This window comes from Lycium barbarum, chromosome 4 (genome assembly GCF_019175385.1).
Source record: "Lycium barbarum isolate Lr01 chromosome 4, ASM1917538v2, whole genome shotgun sequence".
In the NCBI taxonomy this organism is placed as follows: Eukaryota; Viridiplantae; Streptophyta; class Magnoliopsida; order Solanales; family Solanaceae; genus Lycium; species Lycium barbarum.
In genome coordinates, this window is record NC_083340.1 from 135,118,137 (window position 1) to 135,135,148 (window position 17,012).

General features: G+C 38.1%; 2 protein-coding genes across 2 annotated transcripts; both read left to right on the forward strand.

Moving 5' to 3' along the window:
* Window positions 1–5,159: 5,159 nt before the first annotated feature.
* LOC132637838 (receptor-like protein 53) lies at window positions 5,160–6,275 on the forward strand. Its single transcript, XM_060354868.1, has one exon. It carries the CDS (start codon window positions 5,160–5,162, stop codon window positions 6,258–6,260), a length of 1,101 nt encoding a protein of 366 aa, XP_060210851.1. The 3' UTR covers window positions 6,261–6,275.
* LOC132638642 (receptor-like protein Cf-9 homolog) lies at window positions 6,275–7,775 on the forward strand. The gene has a single exon (XM_060355452.1). It carries the CDS (start codon window positions 6,427–6,429, stop codon window positions 7,768–7,770), a length of 1,344 nt encoding a protein of 447 aa, XP_060211435.1. The 5' UTR covers window positions 6,275–6,426; the 3' UTR covers window positions 7,771–7,775.
* Window positions 7,776–17,012: the final 9,237 nt, after the last annotated feature.

The window sequence follows — 17,012 nt, forward strand, 5'->3', positions numbered from 1 at the left end:
CTCGTTAGACAAAGCAGCCTCGGACTCGAGCTGCCGGTTCCTCTCGGCCAGGCCCGTTGCATCAGCCTTCACTGAGTCCAGCTCCCCCTGGAGTCGGGAAACCGTGGTCTCGAGCTCATCTAGCCTCGACGAAAACTGGGCTTTATCCCGGCTAAGGCCGATCTTTTCAGCCTCAAGGCTCCGGTTATAATCGATCATAGCGGCCAGTTCACTCTTCAAGCGACGGTTCTCGTCCTTAGCCGCATCGAGCTCAGGACGGAGGTTGGCCAGCACAGCCGCCCGGTTCAACTCTTCCTCCTTCTCCTGAAGAAGATGTTGGTATTTCTCCGTTTCTCGAACTTGGGCATCCAGTTGGCCTCGGAGATCATCTATCTCATGTTGGGCACGGATGAAAGCTTCATTAACCAGCACCACACTCTACAGGTGAAACAAGTCAGAAGGCTTAGGCGAAGTAAGGATAAAATCCACAGATAAACTGTACAAGGATGACAGAAGAGCTTACCCGGTTGCTTGCATGCATACCCTCGTTAATGAGGCACTGCCAAGTGAGCCCGGTCATTTTTCGCTTGTCCGAGTCAGAGATAAGGGGCCGCAAATAGCTCACTACGCCCACCGGACGCGATAGAAAACTGCAGTCCTCAGGTACGGTGACTACGGCCGATTTGGTTCTCCTTGGCTCCACGCTCGGGGCCGGGAAGATATTTACCAAGCTGTCCCTGGCCCCTGATTCGGGGATCCGGCTGGCCGGCCTCGTGGCCCGAGGAATATGGAGATGACCTAAGCCCGCTGCTTCGCCGGTAACAGGGGGGGTGCTCGAGAACATGTCGTCAAAATCGTCCACCCGCAGAGCCGGGGTAGATGAACTTGGAGTAGCCTCAATATTTTCGGCAAAGGCCGTGGGCTCACAGTTGCAACAGGCTTATGCTCGGGAGTCGGACGGGTGCCTGTGGGGGCTCCGCTCTCCGGTACGGGGGCGGTCCTTTTATCGGCTTCAACAGCAGCCGCTTCCCCGGACCTTTTCCTTTGCAGGGGAGCGTCTTCCGAAGAAGTTTCACCTGAAATGTCGACAAAGTCAATCGACCGAAGAGGAACTGGTGAAAGTATTTCTTCCGCACCTGAATGTGCACGGGAACCAAGAGACCTTCGCCGATGGAAGGAAGGGGCGGAACGGAGACCGCCTCCTCCGGTATTGGAGCCACGGAGGGAACGGAGCCGACTCTCCGAACAATGATGTCGGGCTCTGTCTCTTCCCTCGAAGGACGAGCAACACTCTTTGCTTTCTTCCTTTTTGGCGTCTGCCCCTTTTCGGAGGGTCGTTTTCTTTTTGCGGCATCGATGAGGACACGGGAGGAACCCGCTGTGTCAAATTCGGTCGCCGGTGCTGGAAGGGCGATCCCCGACTCCGATCTGGGGGCTATCGAGACCTTAGGCAAACCTAAAAAGACAAGGTGTTAGCACAGATCAAAGGACGGAACAAGTAAAGGAGAATGCAGCAGAATAAAAATAGAAGGCTACCGTGATTTTGGGCGATCCATCGGCCACGAGACAGGTGAGCCCATGTCCGGTCGTCATGGGGATGCTGGCCGAGGAGCACAGTGACCTAGTCATTCAGATTCCAGATGACCGGAGGAACATACCCATTGGCTGGCAAATGTAAGAAAGAAACAGTGAGGAAGCAGAATCAAAATTTGACGAAGCAATACTAAGGCAATTGTTCGAGGCTTCGGACTTACGCTTGTTATTCCACTTCTCCGGGAAAGGCATGTGCTCGGCTGGAATTATGTCCTCGGTCTTCACCCGGACGTATCTCTCCAACCATCCCCGGTCTCTGTCTTCATCCATTTTCGAGAAGAATGGATTCCGGCTGCGCTTGGCTAGTTTCATTACGCCGCCCCGGAACAGCCTCGGGGAGTATAGGTGTACCAGATGGCCCAGTGTGAACTCCTTCCCGGCGTTGTTGGCCAACAACCGGAGACACGCTACGACCCTCCAAACATTTGGGCCGATCTGAGCCAGTGTGACGCCGTAAGTACGGCACATGTCGAGAATGACCGGATCCACCGGAGGGTCGAGTTTGAGGGTGAAGGGGTATGTGTAAACATACAGAAACCCTTCACAATGGTCGGTAACGGATTCATCTGGTCCGGGGGCCAAAATCCGAACCGGACGGGTGTCCCACCCGCAATCGGCCCGGACTATGTCGAGCTTCTCCTCGGTGATAGACGAGGGATATTGCCTCACATCGAACCCCCTGTCTGAAACGGAGGAAGGCTTTTCGACCTCAAGGTCTTTGTTGAAATTAAATTTAGCCGGTATGATATCCGAAGCCGTGGGCTCGAATTTAGCCGGGGACGCAGGCTCGACTCCCGGGGATGCTACCAGTGGAGCATCATGGGAAGTGGATTCGGACATCTTGGGAATATGAAAGAAAGAAGGTCGAAGAAAGGAATTTAAGAAGAACAAAGGAACTGATGGTTCGAGAAGAGGCAAAGTGTAAAACGGCGACGCTCGAGCAAAGAATATTCGACAGCAGTGGTGTCAAAGTTGGTTCTTTCACACACAATATGAAGCAATGAATCAATAGGGAGACCAAATATGGAGTTGATTGTGTGTGGTGCAAGTGGAAAAAAACGCAGAAATGGAGTGGAGTTGGAGAGGATGCAGAGCGTGAAAATGGTAAAATGAAGGGGTAAAGGGCCTTATATAGGCATGGGAGAGGAACGGTTACCGAGGACGACCAATCAGACGGCGCCACGTATCCCCATCATTAATACGAAGCGACTCGAAACGACGTGAAAAAGGCGGTTGATAGAAGTGGACCACCAGGGGCGAGACACGTGGCCGATAAAAGGGGATGCGTTACGCAACCGTTCCCGCCAAAATACGAAGATAACGCCGGGCTGACAGAACCACCGGTTTGGGAGTTTAACCACTCCCCGTTACTCCGACAGATCGGAGATCCGAGAAGTGTGGGGGCTATCTGTATACGGTAGAAACCGGATATGAGGCGAACCGGTGGAACGGGGAACCAGAGGAAGGAATGAGAATGTGTGGGATACTATTCGCCCTTGATCGGGGTAATGCTTGGGCCGGTGCTGGGCAAGGGCACCGACAGGTCTGCCTTCGACGTTGTCGAAATGGCCAAGCCCGGTGACCCGAGCATCCAAGCCTGGTGACCCGAGCATCCAAGCCCGATGACCCGAGCATTCATGGCCGTTTGTCCGAGTAGCCGTTGGTCCGTGTGGCCGTTGCATGCGGGCCACGCGCCAGTAGCGTCCTGCCATAGTCAACTACCTACCATGCGTGTGTCAGACGGCGCCGTCAGTCTAATCCCACCAAATCCGTGCAGAGCTGTCCTTGTTATTATTATTTTATTATTTCTCATTGTATGAGATCCATGGAGGTGACACTATAAATAGGGCATATCCTCCTCCTTTGAGGGGGTTGGCTCCTTTTACTTTCCAAGAACATTTATAGTAGAAGAATTCATATATACAATCTCTCTCTCAATATTTGATTCGGCCAAGGCCGCCTGTCGTTATTATTATTGTGTTTCTTCCATCTAGTGTTTCACATTGTTCATAAACGTTTACATTCATAGCAAATTATCGTCAATAGCCGTTTCACTAAAGAGCTCTCAAATATATATTTTCTCTATCAAACACACATCAAGATCCAAACACATATCCTATACCCACTTATAAATTTAATTGATTATCTGAATCCGGGGTAAACATATATATGGCGCCTCAGGCACTTCTTACCTATTTCAAAAACCAACAACATAGTAATATAATGTAGGAAGGGGCTGATTTATACTTTCAACATTGAGAATTAGATTATACTGTATTTACTTTTTGTGAGGTAACTGATTAAATGATGCGTATAAATCTGATAGGGAAAAGGGCAAGATATACCCTAATCCTAATGTATTCCAAATAGAGCAACTTTATCCTCCATTTCAAAGATGTCTCATTTGTAACCCTGTCATTAACCAAATGACTCAAATTTGTCATTTTTGGCTAACGGAAACCATTTTCCCTATTAAACATTAAAATTATTTTTTTTAAAAAAATAAAAAAAAATGCCACCTATTAATAGCTAAACCACCACCTCTCGCCATTTTTAAACAATGCTTGGACTAGGGGCGGATCTACGTGTTGTCGAGGATGTTCACCCGAACACCCTCGACAAAAAATTACAGTGTATATATAGAGTAAATTTTCTGTGTTTATGTGCTTATATTAACTTTTGAATACTCTCGGCAAAAAATTACAATGTATATTTAGCTTTTTTTTTCTTTTCTGAACACCTTGAATAAAAATTCTGAATCCGTCACTGACTTGGACCAAGGTTTACTGGCGTACCTTGATGTCTAGCTCTGCCCCTGTTTTTAGTGATTTGAAATTTTGGGGGACGCGCATTTTTAAACAACCCAAGAACGACTTGTGCATTGACTTTGAGAATCCCAACATTTTCTCTTATAAAAATATGAACAGACCAAGAAATGGTTAAAATGTGAATGAAAGAGAGCTGCAGCCGAGGGGCGCCACAACATTTGCAGCAAACACGTTTACCTTTGGTCTTTAATGATAAATTACGTACAATGTTTTATTTTATTTACTTCAGTTTTTCACTCTGTTATACCTCTTTCCAGTTACTTTTACTTCTAATGAGGAAGAAATTTCACTTTGATATTAAAGGAACCATAGCAAAGCATTCTAGTTTATAGAATATACTTTTGTCCTCTAGGTTTGTGTTAAATTATCATAAGTTGAGATCTTCTTTTACTTTGTCAACTAGTGAAAACTTGCGGGAAGGAAAAAAAAAAAATTACCTCTCTATTGTTCGCTTTACTTTTTTGGGTGCTATACACAAAAAAAGGTATTTTGTTCCTTTGGTACAAAAAATAGAGAAAAGACATAAGTGCACGAAGAGCACTTGTGAGTTGACTTGAGAAACAGCAAAATTTCCATTCATCAATCCAAAAGTTGTTGTTGGACCTGCAGGCTTTGTACCTTTCCAGTTTCCACTATCTTTGGCTTCTGTTCTTTATATTCATCTTCATATGATTGGTTTTCCACTAAATTTATTATCCCTCATTCATTTAAAAGCTCAAAAAAGTTGTATTGTTCTTGAAAACAAGTACTCTTTTAGACATGAAAACTTCTCATAGTACCTTCATTTACATTCTTCTACATGTGCTACTTCTTTTTTCTCTTCCATTAAGAATCACATCATCAGCTGAAGCTCTTGTCAAATGGAAGAGTAACTTATCTTCTGCTTCCTTCTTGGATTCATGGTCCATTTCCAATCTCAGAAACTTCTGTAATTGGACATCTATTGTCTGCAATGCTGGTGGAACAATTTCCGAGATCAATCTTTCTGATGCAGGCCTCTCAGGCTCTCTTGATCAGCTTGACTTCACTTCATTTCCGAGTCTCACGAGCTTTATTCTCAATGGCAACAACATCAGTGGATCGATACCATCGAATATTGGCAACGCCTCTATGCTCAATTTCTTGGACCTGAGCAACAATATCCTGGAGGGTGTCATACCAGAAGAAATTGGGAAGTTAACACAACTTGAATATCTCAGTTTTTATAACAACAATATCGATGGTGTTATTCCCTACCAAATTAGCAATCTTCAGAAGCTATGGTACTTGGATCTTGGATCAAATTTTTTAGAAACTCCTGAATGGTCCAAATTGAGGAATATGCCTATGCTGACACAACTGAGCTTTGGTTACAATGAACTAAGATTAGAATTCCCTGAATTTGTTCTCCGTTACCACAATCTGACTTACCTCGATTTACCAATTAACCATTTTGACGGTTCAATCCCAGAAACAGTATTCACCAACTTGGACAAGCTTGAGTACCTCAATCTTTCATCTAATTCATTTCAAGGGAAGATTCCATCTTCTATAGGCAGACTTGGAATTCTTCAACAACTTGATCTTCGGAAGAATCGTTTGAATTCAGCCATTCCTTCTGAGCTAGGCCTTTGTACTAACCTCACTATCTTGGCTCTAGCAGGGAATGCCCTGCAAGGAACATTGCCTATATCCTTATCCTCTCTGACCAAGTTATCTCAATTGGCATTGTCTGATAATAATCTTTCCGGTGAGATCTCATCATATCTCATTACCAATTGGACTGAGCTGATGTCTTTGCAGCTCCAAAACAATTCCTTTACTGGTGTGATCTATTTGCAATTTGGCATCACTACAGATTCTAGCTTTGGCAAGAAATAATTTGAGGGGAGAGATTCCACAATGTTTGGGTAACAATGCAGGTGCACTCAGAATATTCAGCTTGCATGACAATAAACTAGAGGGGAAAATCCCCCAATCTTTGGCTAATTGCAAAGAGCTACAAGTTCTTGATTTAGGAGATAATCACCTCAACGACACATTCCTAATGTGGTTGGATACTTTGCCGGTGCTGCACGTTTTAAGCTTTAGATCGAACAATAATCTCAATGGAGAGATCCCTTTGTCTATTTGCAATTTAACATCACCAAAAATTCTAGATTTGGCAAAAACAAATATGAAGGGAGCAATTCCGCAATGTTTGGGTAATATCAATGAGCTTATGGTTTTGGATATGCGGCACAACAATCTTTCTGGGACTTTTCAGAGTACTTTTAGCATTGGAAGTGTACTCAAAAGCTTCAACTTGCATGGCAATAAGCTAGTCGAAAAAATTCCACGATCCTTAGCAAATTGCCATCAACTGCAAGTTCTTGATATAGGAGATAATCTCCTCAACGATACAGTTCCAATGTTGTTAGGGACTCTGCCAGAGCTACAAGTGTTAAGTTTGAGATCCAATAAATTGCATGGACCCATCAGGACTTCAAGAATCATGAAGAACTTGTTTCCTAAGCTTCAAATCATAGACCTCGCTTGCAATGCATTTACAGCAGAGTTACCTGCAAATCTTTTTCAGAGCTTAGAAGCTCTGAAGGGAATTGATCAAATAGAGGAGGAATCCAGTAATAAAGGAGACCGTCATTACCGACACTCCTTTTTCTTTACTTGGATAGGTGGACATTGGATGGATGGAAATTATCAAGACTCCATAACTATCGTAACAAAGGGACTGCAGCTTGAAGTTGTGTCATTAATCTTGTCTTTGTACACCACTATTGATTTTTCAAGTAACAGATTTGAAGGACACGTTCCAAGTATTATGGGAGATCTCATTGAACTTCGTGTGTTGAATTTATCCCATAATGGATTGCAAGGTCATATACCACCATCACTAGGAAATTTACATTTAGTTGAATCACTGGACCTATCAGCTAACCATCTTGCAGGAGAGATACCTGAACAACTTACATCTCTTACATTTCTTGCATTTTTGAATCTCTCCCACAATCATCTCCAAGGATGCATCCCGACAGGATGCCAATTTGCTACATTCGAGATGAACTCGTATGTAGGTAATGATGGGTTATGTGGATTCCCTGTCTCGGAAGGTTGTGGAAGTAGCGGGATGCCAGCGACAAACAACACAAAACCTGTGCTGGATCAAGAAAGCAATTCTACATTTCTAAGTGAATTTAGGAAAGCGGTTCTTATGGGATATGGGAGTGGACTTATTATTGGATTCTCCATAGCATATTTCATGCTTTCAGCTCGAAATCCCAATTGGCTTTCTAGGATCTCTGAAGAACTAGAATACAGAATTATTATGAGAAGGCGAAAGAAGCAGCGAGACCATCAAAGGAACTACAGAAGAAGAACTAATCACATCTAGAAAAGTTAAAAGTTCAGGTAAAATATTAAAGTCCTAGTTTGATCTTTAGTTATCTCAACTATCTATATCATAGTTTTCATATCTGCTACATCAGCAACTAATCGAATGCTCTACAAAGCATATTCTTCTTTCCAAAATCAATTAGTAGAAGAAATTGAAATGGATTAGCTTTTGTTAAATATGTTTAACAAGTGTTTCAAGTGCAAGCCAACGGATAATTTAATTTTGGAGTTAAATAAAAGTAAGACTTAACTTTCTTTGTGTAAAAATAAAAAATCAGACTGTAAACAAACAAATTCGAACATGCAGGTACTTGGAGGAGCATTTGGTGGAATGGTCATCGGAGATGCAATAATATCAGAAGCTGCGGCTTAAGATGCTGGATTTGATTTTTAGTTTTTTTTTTATTTTATAAGTAAGCTTTTTCTTCATCCTTTTATTAACTTGGGAAAATGTAATATTATGAATTGTGATGCTATATATATCAAATTATGTAGCGTTTTAATGTATTCAATGAAGTGTATGCATTTCTTGCTTCATTGTGTAAAAGTTGGATCCCTAGCTACTCCCTGTCTAGTTAACTTACAAATTAATACTCCATCTGTCCAAATTTATGTGATACAGTTCGGATTTCGAAAGTCAAACTTCTTTATTTTAATCGTGAATTCGGACATACAATATTTCAATTTTTTTAAAAAAATAATTTATATATTTAGAAACTACATAAAAATACTATAAGTCACAATAATTAACAATATACAATATTTAAAGGGCATACGCATAAATCGCAGTCAATTTTTTTTTTATTTGACTCTCGAAATTCGAACAGTATCACATAAATTGGGACAAAGAAGGTATAATGTATTGAATGAAGTGTATGCATCATCTGTTTTCTACCAACTCAAAAGTTTTTCAGATATATAGACCAAAAGAAATTACATCAGCAAAAGTATAAAGAGAGGAAATTGTGCAAAATTCAATCTAAGACTGATTAGAATTTAAATTTCTACTATTATAGAAGAATAGGTTTGGTCGTCAACCCACTCTTCTATAATAGTAAAGTAATTAAAAAAAAAATAAGATGGGGTCCACTCTTCTATAATAGTAGAAATTAAAAAAAAACATTAAGGTGGGGTCCACGCGAAGAATTAGGAGACAATTACAAAAAAAAAGATATTTAAATAATGATAATAAGTTCAGAAAATGGTAAATGTATGCTTAGAGAAAATTTAAAGAAGAGAAATTCAAGAAAAAAGAAATAACGATTTAAATTGAACACAAAAACCGCTAAAGAAGTCATAAAACCAAAAGATTTAAAACTTATACCTTTGGGTATAAGTTTAGACACATACGTCTCACATAAATAATGAGGAATAACATCAAGAAGATGAAATATAAACGGTCAAGAAACGTATACATATATTTTCTTAAAATGATGAAGTTGGTCTATACTTAAAAATTTAAGACTACAACAGATGCTAACACATGAAAGCGTTTTTCAGTGTTGTTGAGTAGAAAGAGATGATGGCATGAAACTCGATAGGAGAAGGTGTATTTCAAATCTTTCAATTGGAGAACCAAACCAAGAAAATCATATATGGGAGAAGCGGACTAAGTAAAATAATTTATTGATATTTTCAATTAATTGAATTATAATACTTTCTAAAATAAATATTTCATAATTATATTACTAAAAGGCACTCTCTCTGTTCTAATTTATGTGACATAGTTTGACTAGGCACGAAGTTTAAAAAAGAAAAGAAAGATCTTTAAAACTTGTGGTCTAAAACAAGTCATAGATATTTATGTGGATTTAAATCATTTCATTAAAGGTAAAAAGGGAAGTTTCAAGTTAAATGATTTATAAACATAAAAATATATCATTCGTTTTTAGACAGATTAAAAAGACAAGTATGCTACTATTTTTTGTGTTGGACCCGTGCTAGCACGTGCTTTCATCATCTAGTATTATGAATAGATTCGAGTATGAGTACAAAGGTCTCAAAATGAAACACCCTTCTATAGGGGATATAAGTGGTGAAACTTACATAAATAGCTACCTTTTATTGGCTTCTAACTGGATATAACTATAAAATGCAAAATTACCAAATGTAGCTACTTTTCTTTAAAAACGTGTGTATTTCTGTTTTTTTTTTTAAATATAGAGAAATACAGTGAACAGTAAACACGCTCCAGTGAAATCAGGAGCTATTTATGGAACAGACTTTTTGAAATATAGTGAAAGACATGGAAATACAAAATCGGATTGAGTAAAAATAGGCTATATTTTTTTAACAGATTCTTCTTTTTCTTTTTAAATGGTAAGTTAAATTAAATCAACCATATTTCACGTATTCCATAACGGCTCACGAATCTCTCTCAACTTTTATCACAATCAAAACTTTTGAATTCAAAATCCACTAAAAATCTGAAAACTTCAAAATATAGAAAAATATACACTGGAATACAATGAAAGATGGTTGATTGTTTAAGAAATATAAAGTTGTAGTATGCGTATATACAATGGAATACAATGAAATATATCAGAAACTATTTCATAAATTAGAAATACAAAATGCAGAAATACAACGAAATACCAAAATCGTAAAAACAAAGTGCAGTAACAGTAGGCTCTACACCAAAAAAAAGAAGAAGATAAATACATTTAAATACAGCGAGATAATACACTAAAATATACTGAAAAATTAGATATATTGTTTGTTGATACACAAAAATACACTGAAATATACTAAAACATTTTATCAAACACTTGGTGGACATGAAGCTCCACAACTCTCATCAATGGTGTTTCTACAACAACAACCTATTCTCTTGCTCCTAGATGATGCTACAATATCATATTGCTATAATTAATACCTTTCTTCATCACTAAGATAAACACCACCACATGATTAGCAAACATAAGAAGGATTTTCCTCTTATTTCGGCCTATCCATGGGGATTTAGCAAACGAATTGTTATGGCTGAGCTTCGGCCATTGGCTGGAGATCCTCCACTGCTTTTCTTGTTGCCACTGGTGTATTTTTGCTTGGCGTATCAATATCCGCCATTAAAATGGAGAGTTAGAGCTTGTTGAAGATACTCTAATAATGGCTGGAAATAATTTTTTAAAAAAAATGAATGAAAAGTGAAGGTAAAGATGATAAAATTTATGAACAATTAAAGAGAAATACAACAAATAACATAACGAAAATTAGTTACCTGTAGAGATTGGGTAACTGATAAGGAAGAAGAAGAAATCGTGCTAATTATGATGAAGAATAATGAGAGTAAAATACGGTTGAAAATTGAAGACGTGAGAGAAAAATATTTGAAAAAAAAAATTGTGGGTAAGTTGGAGAGAGGTACCTTATTTTTAGAGAAATACACTGCAGTTACAAAAATAAGTTATACACGGTAATTTGATAAATAATTAAGCTACCAAAAATAATTAAAAAAAATAGCTATTACTAATAAATAAGTCTTAGAGGTAGTTATGGGCTGTAAATTTTCCAAATAAGTGTGTGTGTGGGGGGGGGGGGGGGGGTTCGGGCTCTAACCCGCTCTAAAGTTTTTAAATTATTCAAACAAAGGAAAAAAAACGTAAAACGTGTGCTCTCTCAAAAATTGAAATTTTCTTGAAGGATGATTAAAAGTAATATATGTAGTTAAATAAATACATTCATGTGCTTCGTTTTGTTGTATGAATTAGAAAACTTATGTCATTTGCTCATTAATATAAATTAATTTAAGATCATTCTCTCATCCACAGCACAATATTTTGCCTCTTTACTTGGTATAGTACTAGAGTAGTGTCTAAAAGTAATAAACTGTTAATTTTTTAGCTCATAATATAATTGGAAAAAAGAACGGACTAGCCACTTCGCTAATTAATTTCACATTTCATTAACTCGGTGTTCCATGATTGGTGATAAAAATAGTGTAAGAAACTTGAGCTATCATGTCCTACCGTTCTCCTGTATTATCCTTGACGAGTGTTCTACAATTAAAATGAACGGAAAAGGGCCAAATATACCCCATTACTATGCGAAAAGGGTTAGATATACCCCTCGTTATATTTTGAGACCAAATATACTCTTGCCGTTAAACTTTAGGGCCAAATATATCTCTCATCCCTTAAAGTTGTCTAAGGTGGATATCCGATCCTACGTGGCTGCCACACATTAGATGAGGTGGCATGCCCACCCCGAACTCATTTTACCCCTCCCCTTTATTTGTTCTTTCATTACTAAAATTTCCTTTCCTTCCACCACCACGACCAACTCTATATCTAATGTGGGTTTGCACATGATCGAGGTCTGTTTGCCAATTTTTGTTTTCTCTTCTTCTAAAAAACACATACAGTCAGACCTCTCTATAATGACATCCGAGTATAGCAGCACCTCTCTATAACAGCTAAGATTTTTCGGAACCGATTTTTTATGTTATTTTTTATTTCTCTATAACAACATTCTACCTATAACAGCAACATCCAACTTTATAACAGTACGCTCTTTGTAAAATCAACTCCCATATAACAGCTATCTGCTATTTTTGGTAATATAATTATTAACAATCTTTATAAAAATAGAATATCTATGATTACCAATAATAAATAGTATAGATTTTGACCAAATATTTAATTTGATACCTTAATATACTATATTTATGATAGAATATTATATATCATACATATGTGAAGTTTGATGCAACACTTCCGATCATTGAAGTTTTCACTGATGAAGAGATTATTGCCCATGTCATTGGAGTGGGAGAACAAGCTCAAGAATATGGAAGCTTAAGTCGACAATGAAAGTGCTGACGAAGAACTTCAACCTATTATTACTTGACTGGATTAGAAGATTCAACCATTCAACTCTTAGTTTCCCTTCAAGGGAAAGCAATTGGATACCCATTTGCTGAAAATTTAGAATAAATCTTCGTAAATTCATCACCACTAGATTTAAAATGTGTGCCTTGGAGCTTAAAACTATATACATTCAGTTATGAATTTATTGAAATTGTATTAATTTTCTTTAATGTTTAATTAGTGAAGCATTATAAAAAATACATTCTATGCATATTTTTTTGCCTATAACAGCCAATTATTATTCAAATGGCAAATGTTGTTATAGGTGTATAACATCAATTCTCTATAACAGTCAAAAAATTTCGGACCCAATGATGCTGTTATAGAGAGGTTTGATTGTATCTCCTATATAATCATTCCATATCTCTCTTCCGTTAGGTGTAATTGTCGACTGCGTGTATATTCTAATACTAAAATCTGGACTACATTTCGATATCAATGTGTACATTAAATTATGATTTTCATATATGTCAAATGAATTTGAACCAATATATCTGAGTGAGCCGTTATCAAATTATCAGTGAACTTATTTCACATCCCTAACACAAGCTGCGTCATTAACGACATTGTTCTATTCCAAGAAAAGAATGCAGTATAAATTTACTAGTAGTAATTTTTTTTTTTCTGCACCTATGAATTTACTATTTCTCACCCCAATTATCATTTACATTAGAGCCCACCTTGAGAATTGATTTCAATGGCTTTAACTCTTGTTTTACTTGCTCTTTGATGGAAGGCACTTTCTCTGTTGATTTCTTTTTCTTACTGAAATAAATCTCCTCCACATCATCATTTTCTGCTAACCATCTTCTTTGGAGCTTTATTTTGAGTTTCCATTGATGGTCCAGGGGCTTCTTCCTCAAAAATCTTGCCACCTTCATTCTCTTCACTAGTTCCAACTTGGGAACTACAGTTGGTCGTGGTGGCGGTAATGGCGGCAATGGTGGTGGAAGGGAATGAAATTTTAGTGGGGGAAGAATAAATAGAGAGGAGGGGTAAAGTGGGTTAGGGGTGTTGAGGTGACATGCCTATGTGGTATCCACTTCATCAAATGTGTATTAGCCACGTAGGATCGGATGTCCACCTTGGACAACTTTAAGGGATGAGGGGTATATTTGGCCTCAAAGTATAACGAGGGGTACATTTGGCCCTTTTCCGTAAAATGAATTACTTTTAAAGAACAGTAGAAGGCTAAGGAGAAAAAGAGCTACGGGAAAAAATGAGACTTTTACACTGTATAGCTGTCCACCAAAATAATAGTTGATAAGTGTATATTATTTATATATAGAGAGAGAATACATGCTAGTGTATATTTTTTTATATATTTATTTAGCGAATATAATTATATTTTTATCTCCCCGCCAAATGTGTAACTTTCCAAATAAAAGTGACTATAATGCTTTTTTTTTTTTTTGCGCAGATTGTCCTTCATTTGGGGTGGTCTTTAATTTTTTTCCCTTCAAATTAGTGGTCTTTAAATTTTGCCCCTCAAATTGGCGGTCTTTAACTTTTGTCCTCTGTCTTTACAATATTTTTGCAAATCTGTCCATGCATTTGGGCCTTAAGGCAATTTGCAAATCTGTCCACTTAAGGCAGAATTTGCAAAGGCATAGGACAAAATTTAAGGAAAATTTACTTGCCATAACTATCTCTAAGACTTATTTATGAATAATAACTACCTTATTTTTTATTTAATTTTTGTAGCTTTATTTTTCCAAAATTACATTTCATAACTGGTCCAATAACTTTTGAAATACATATACCTCTCTATTCTCCCTCATTACATATTTAAGACTTATCATCTTCTCCAAACCCTAAAAAAAAAAAATCTCTCCTCTCTCCCCTTCCCCTCACTACCACCTCTCTCCCTCCCTTTCTCTATCTCCGACCTCTCTTCTCCTTTAGCCAAACTTCGTGAGGCAACTGAGCATTAAAGCTCGTAGAACTGTAGCAACGTCGTTGTTGCACAGGTTGTTGCTGCTTCCTAGTCGAATAACAACCATGACTTTACTCCGGTGGCTGCTAAAGTCGTCGATGCTGCTGCCATTGCTCCTGTTGTTGATGATGAGAGGTGGCAGCTACGGTGGTGGACCGACCCCAAATCTGAGAATACACTCGGATCTGAAAAAGAGGGAGAAGTGGGTTTCACCGGAGCCACCACTATTACTACCATCTCCATCTCGAAACTCGTAAAAAACCTTAAGGTTCTAGTTCTTCAGATCTGAACTCCATATGCTTCATGTATTAATGGTTTTTTGTGGTGGTTCGGTATGGTTTTTGGAGTGGAGGAGGACAGTGCTGGATCGAAGAAAGGCGGCGGAGGAAGGAGGAGGTTTTTTCCAGTTTGTTGTGGTGGTTCGGTAGGGTTTTTGGAGTGAAGCAGGATGGTGGATCGAAAGAAAGGCGGCGGAGGAAGGAGGAGGGTTTTTCCAGTTGTTGTGGTGGTTCGGTAGGGTTTGTGATTGTGGTGTTTCAGTATATTTCTGTGTATTTCGCTATATTTCAATGTACTGTTTCAGTATATTTCTATATATTTCAGTGTACTGTTTCAGTATATTTCGCTATATTTCAATGTATTTCTAATTTACGAAATAGCTTCTAATACATTTCATTGTATTCCATTGTATATACGCATACTACAATTTTATATTTGTTAAACAATCAACCATATTTCATTGTATTTCAGTGTATATTTTTCTGTATTTGGAAGTATTTCTAAAAGTTTGGAATGGAGTAATTTGGAGAGAGAAACATGGGTCGTTATGGAACTTCAGCCGTCATGCCTGATACATGGTTGATTTAATTTGACTTACCATTTAAAATGAAAGAAGAGAATATGTTCCATAAATACAGCCTATTTTTACTTTGCCAAATTTGTATTTTCGTGTATTTCAAAAACGCGAAATATAACCGAATACAAAAAAAACCAGCAAAAAACTTTTGAATGGAGTGATTTTGATAGAGAGACATTAGCTGTAATGGAACCTCATGAGGTTCGCGTGAATCATGGAACCATGAATACAAATTACCATATAATTTGAAAAAGATTTTTATTGCCATAAATATAGCCTTTTTTTTTATTCAACAGCCACGCTGTATTTCGCTGTATTTCACTGTATTTAAAAAACGCGAGATACAACTGAAATACAACCAAAAGCGGCTACGAATTGTAAATCTTCAACTTATAGCTATAACTTGTTAGAAGCTGTTAAAAGGTAGTTATTTGTGTAAGTTTTACAAAATTTAAATACCACCAATTTGAAGGGAATTTTTTGCACGGATTGCCCTTCTTTTGGGGTGGTCTTTAAATTTTGCCCCTCATATTTGAGGTCTTTAAATTATGCCTCTCATATTGCTGGTCTTTAATTTTTGCCCTTCGCATTGCAACACTGAGCGTTTACGCGGAAATCATGAGGTTGTGAGTTCGAATCTCCGTTCAAGCATAAATTAAAAAAGAAAACTAGAAGGCAAGATTTGGGTCGCTATGCCAAGTCTGCCTATAAGGCATAAGTATGCCAGGACCAGCATAAGTTTGGTAATTCCTTAACAAGTTTATGCCGTTGGGGGCATACTTTTAATGGGCAAACTTTTATGCCGGATCCGGCATAAACTTGTGAAGGAACCACCAAAGTTATGCCGGACCCGGCATACTTATGCCAAGTCTGCCCATAAGGCATAAGTATGCCGGGTCCAGCATAACTTTAGTAATTCCTTCACAAGTGTATGCCGGTGGGGGCATAGCGAATTTAAACTTTGCCTTGCGAAATTTTTTTAAATTTTTGACTGTATGGGGATTCGAACCTGGAACCCATGGGGTTTAGCCGAAGGGCAAAACTTAAAGATTTCAAATATGAGGGGCAAAATTTAAAGACCACCCCAAAAGAAGGGCAATTCGCAGAATTGCCCAAATTAAAGACCACCCCAGGGAAGGACAATCCTGCAAATTGCCCACTATAATGTCATTGTTTTGGCCCATGGCCAGTCCATCCTAACCCCATTAGGCCATTAGGTTGATAGGTTGACTTGGACCGGACATAAAAGCTTAGTTTTGAAAGGGTAAATTCACGAATAGCTGCTTTTCTGTACTTATAATTGAAAAATTGTTAATGTCATGAAATTTTAAATTTTATATGTGAAATTCTAAATTATTACCATGAAGTTTTACCTGTGAAAATTAAAACTCCATAATAGTGTCTAAATAAGACCGAAAATGTGTGGGTAAGTTTGAATATGAAATTTTCACTCACTACTTTCCACCTTTGATAAGCTCTTTTTTGACTTATCCTACATATTGCTAAGTTGTTTATACCATTGGCTTGTTAGTCTCTAGATGATGTATTTTTTTTTTATTATTATTTTTTTATTTTTTTTG

Bases quoted from the DNA above. Each gene is read 5' to 3' on its own strand.
- LOC132637838 (XM_060354868.1), top strand. From the start codon at position 5,160: ATGAAAACTTCTCATAGTACCTTCATTTACATTCTTCTACATGTGCTA.
- LOC132638642 (XM_060355452.1), top strand. From the start codon at position 6,427: ATGTGGTTGGATACTTTGCCGGTGCTGCACGTTTTAAGCTTTAGATCG.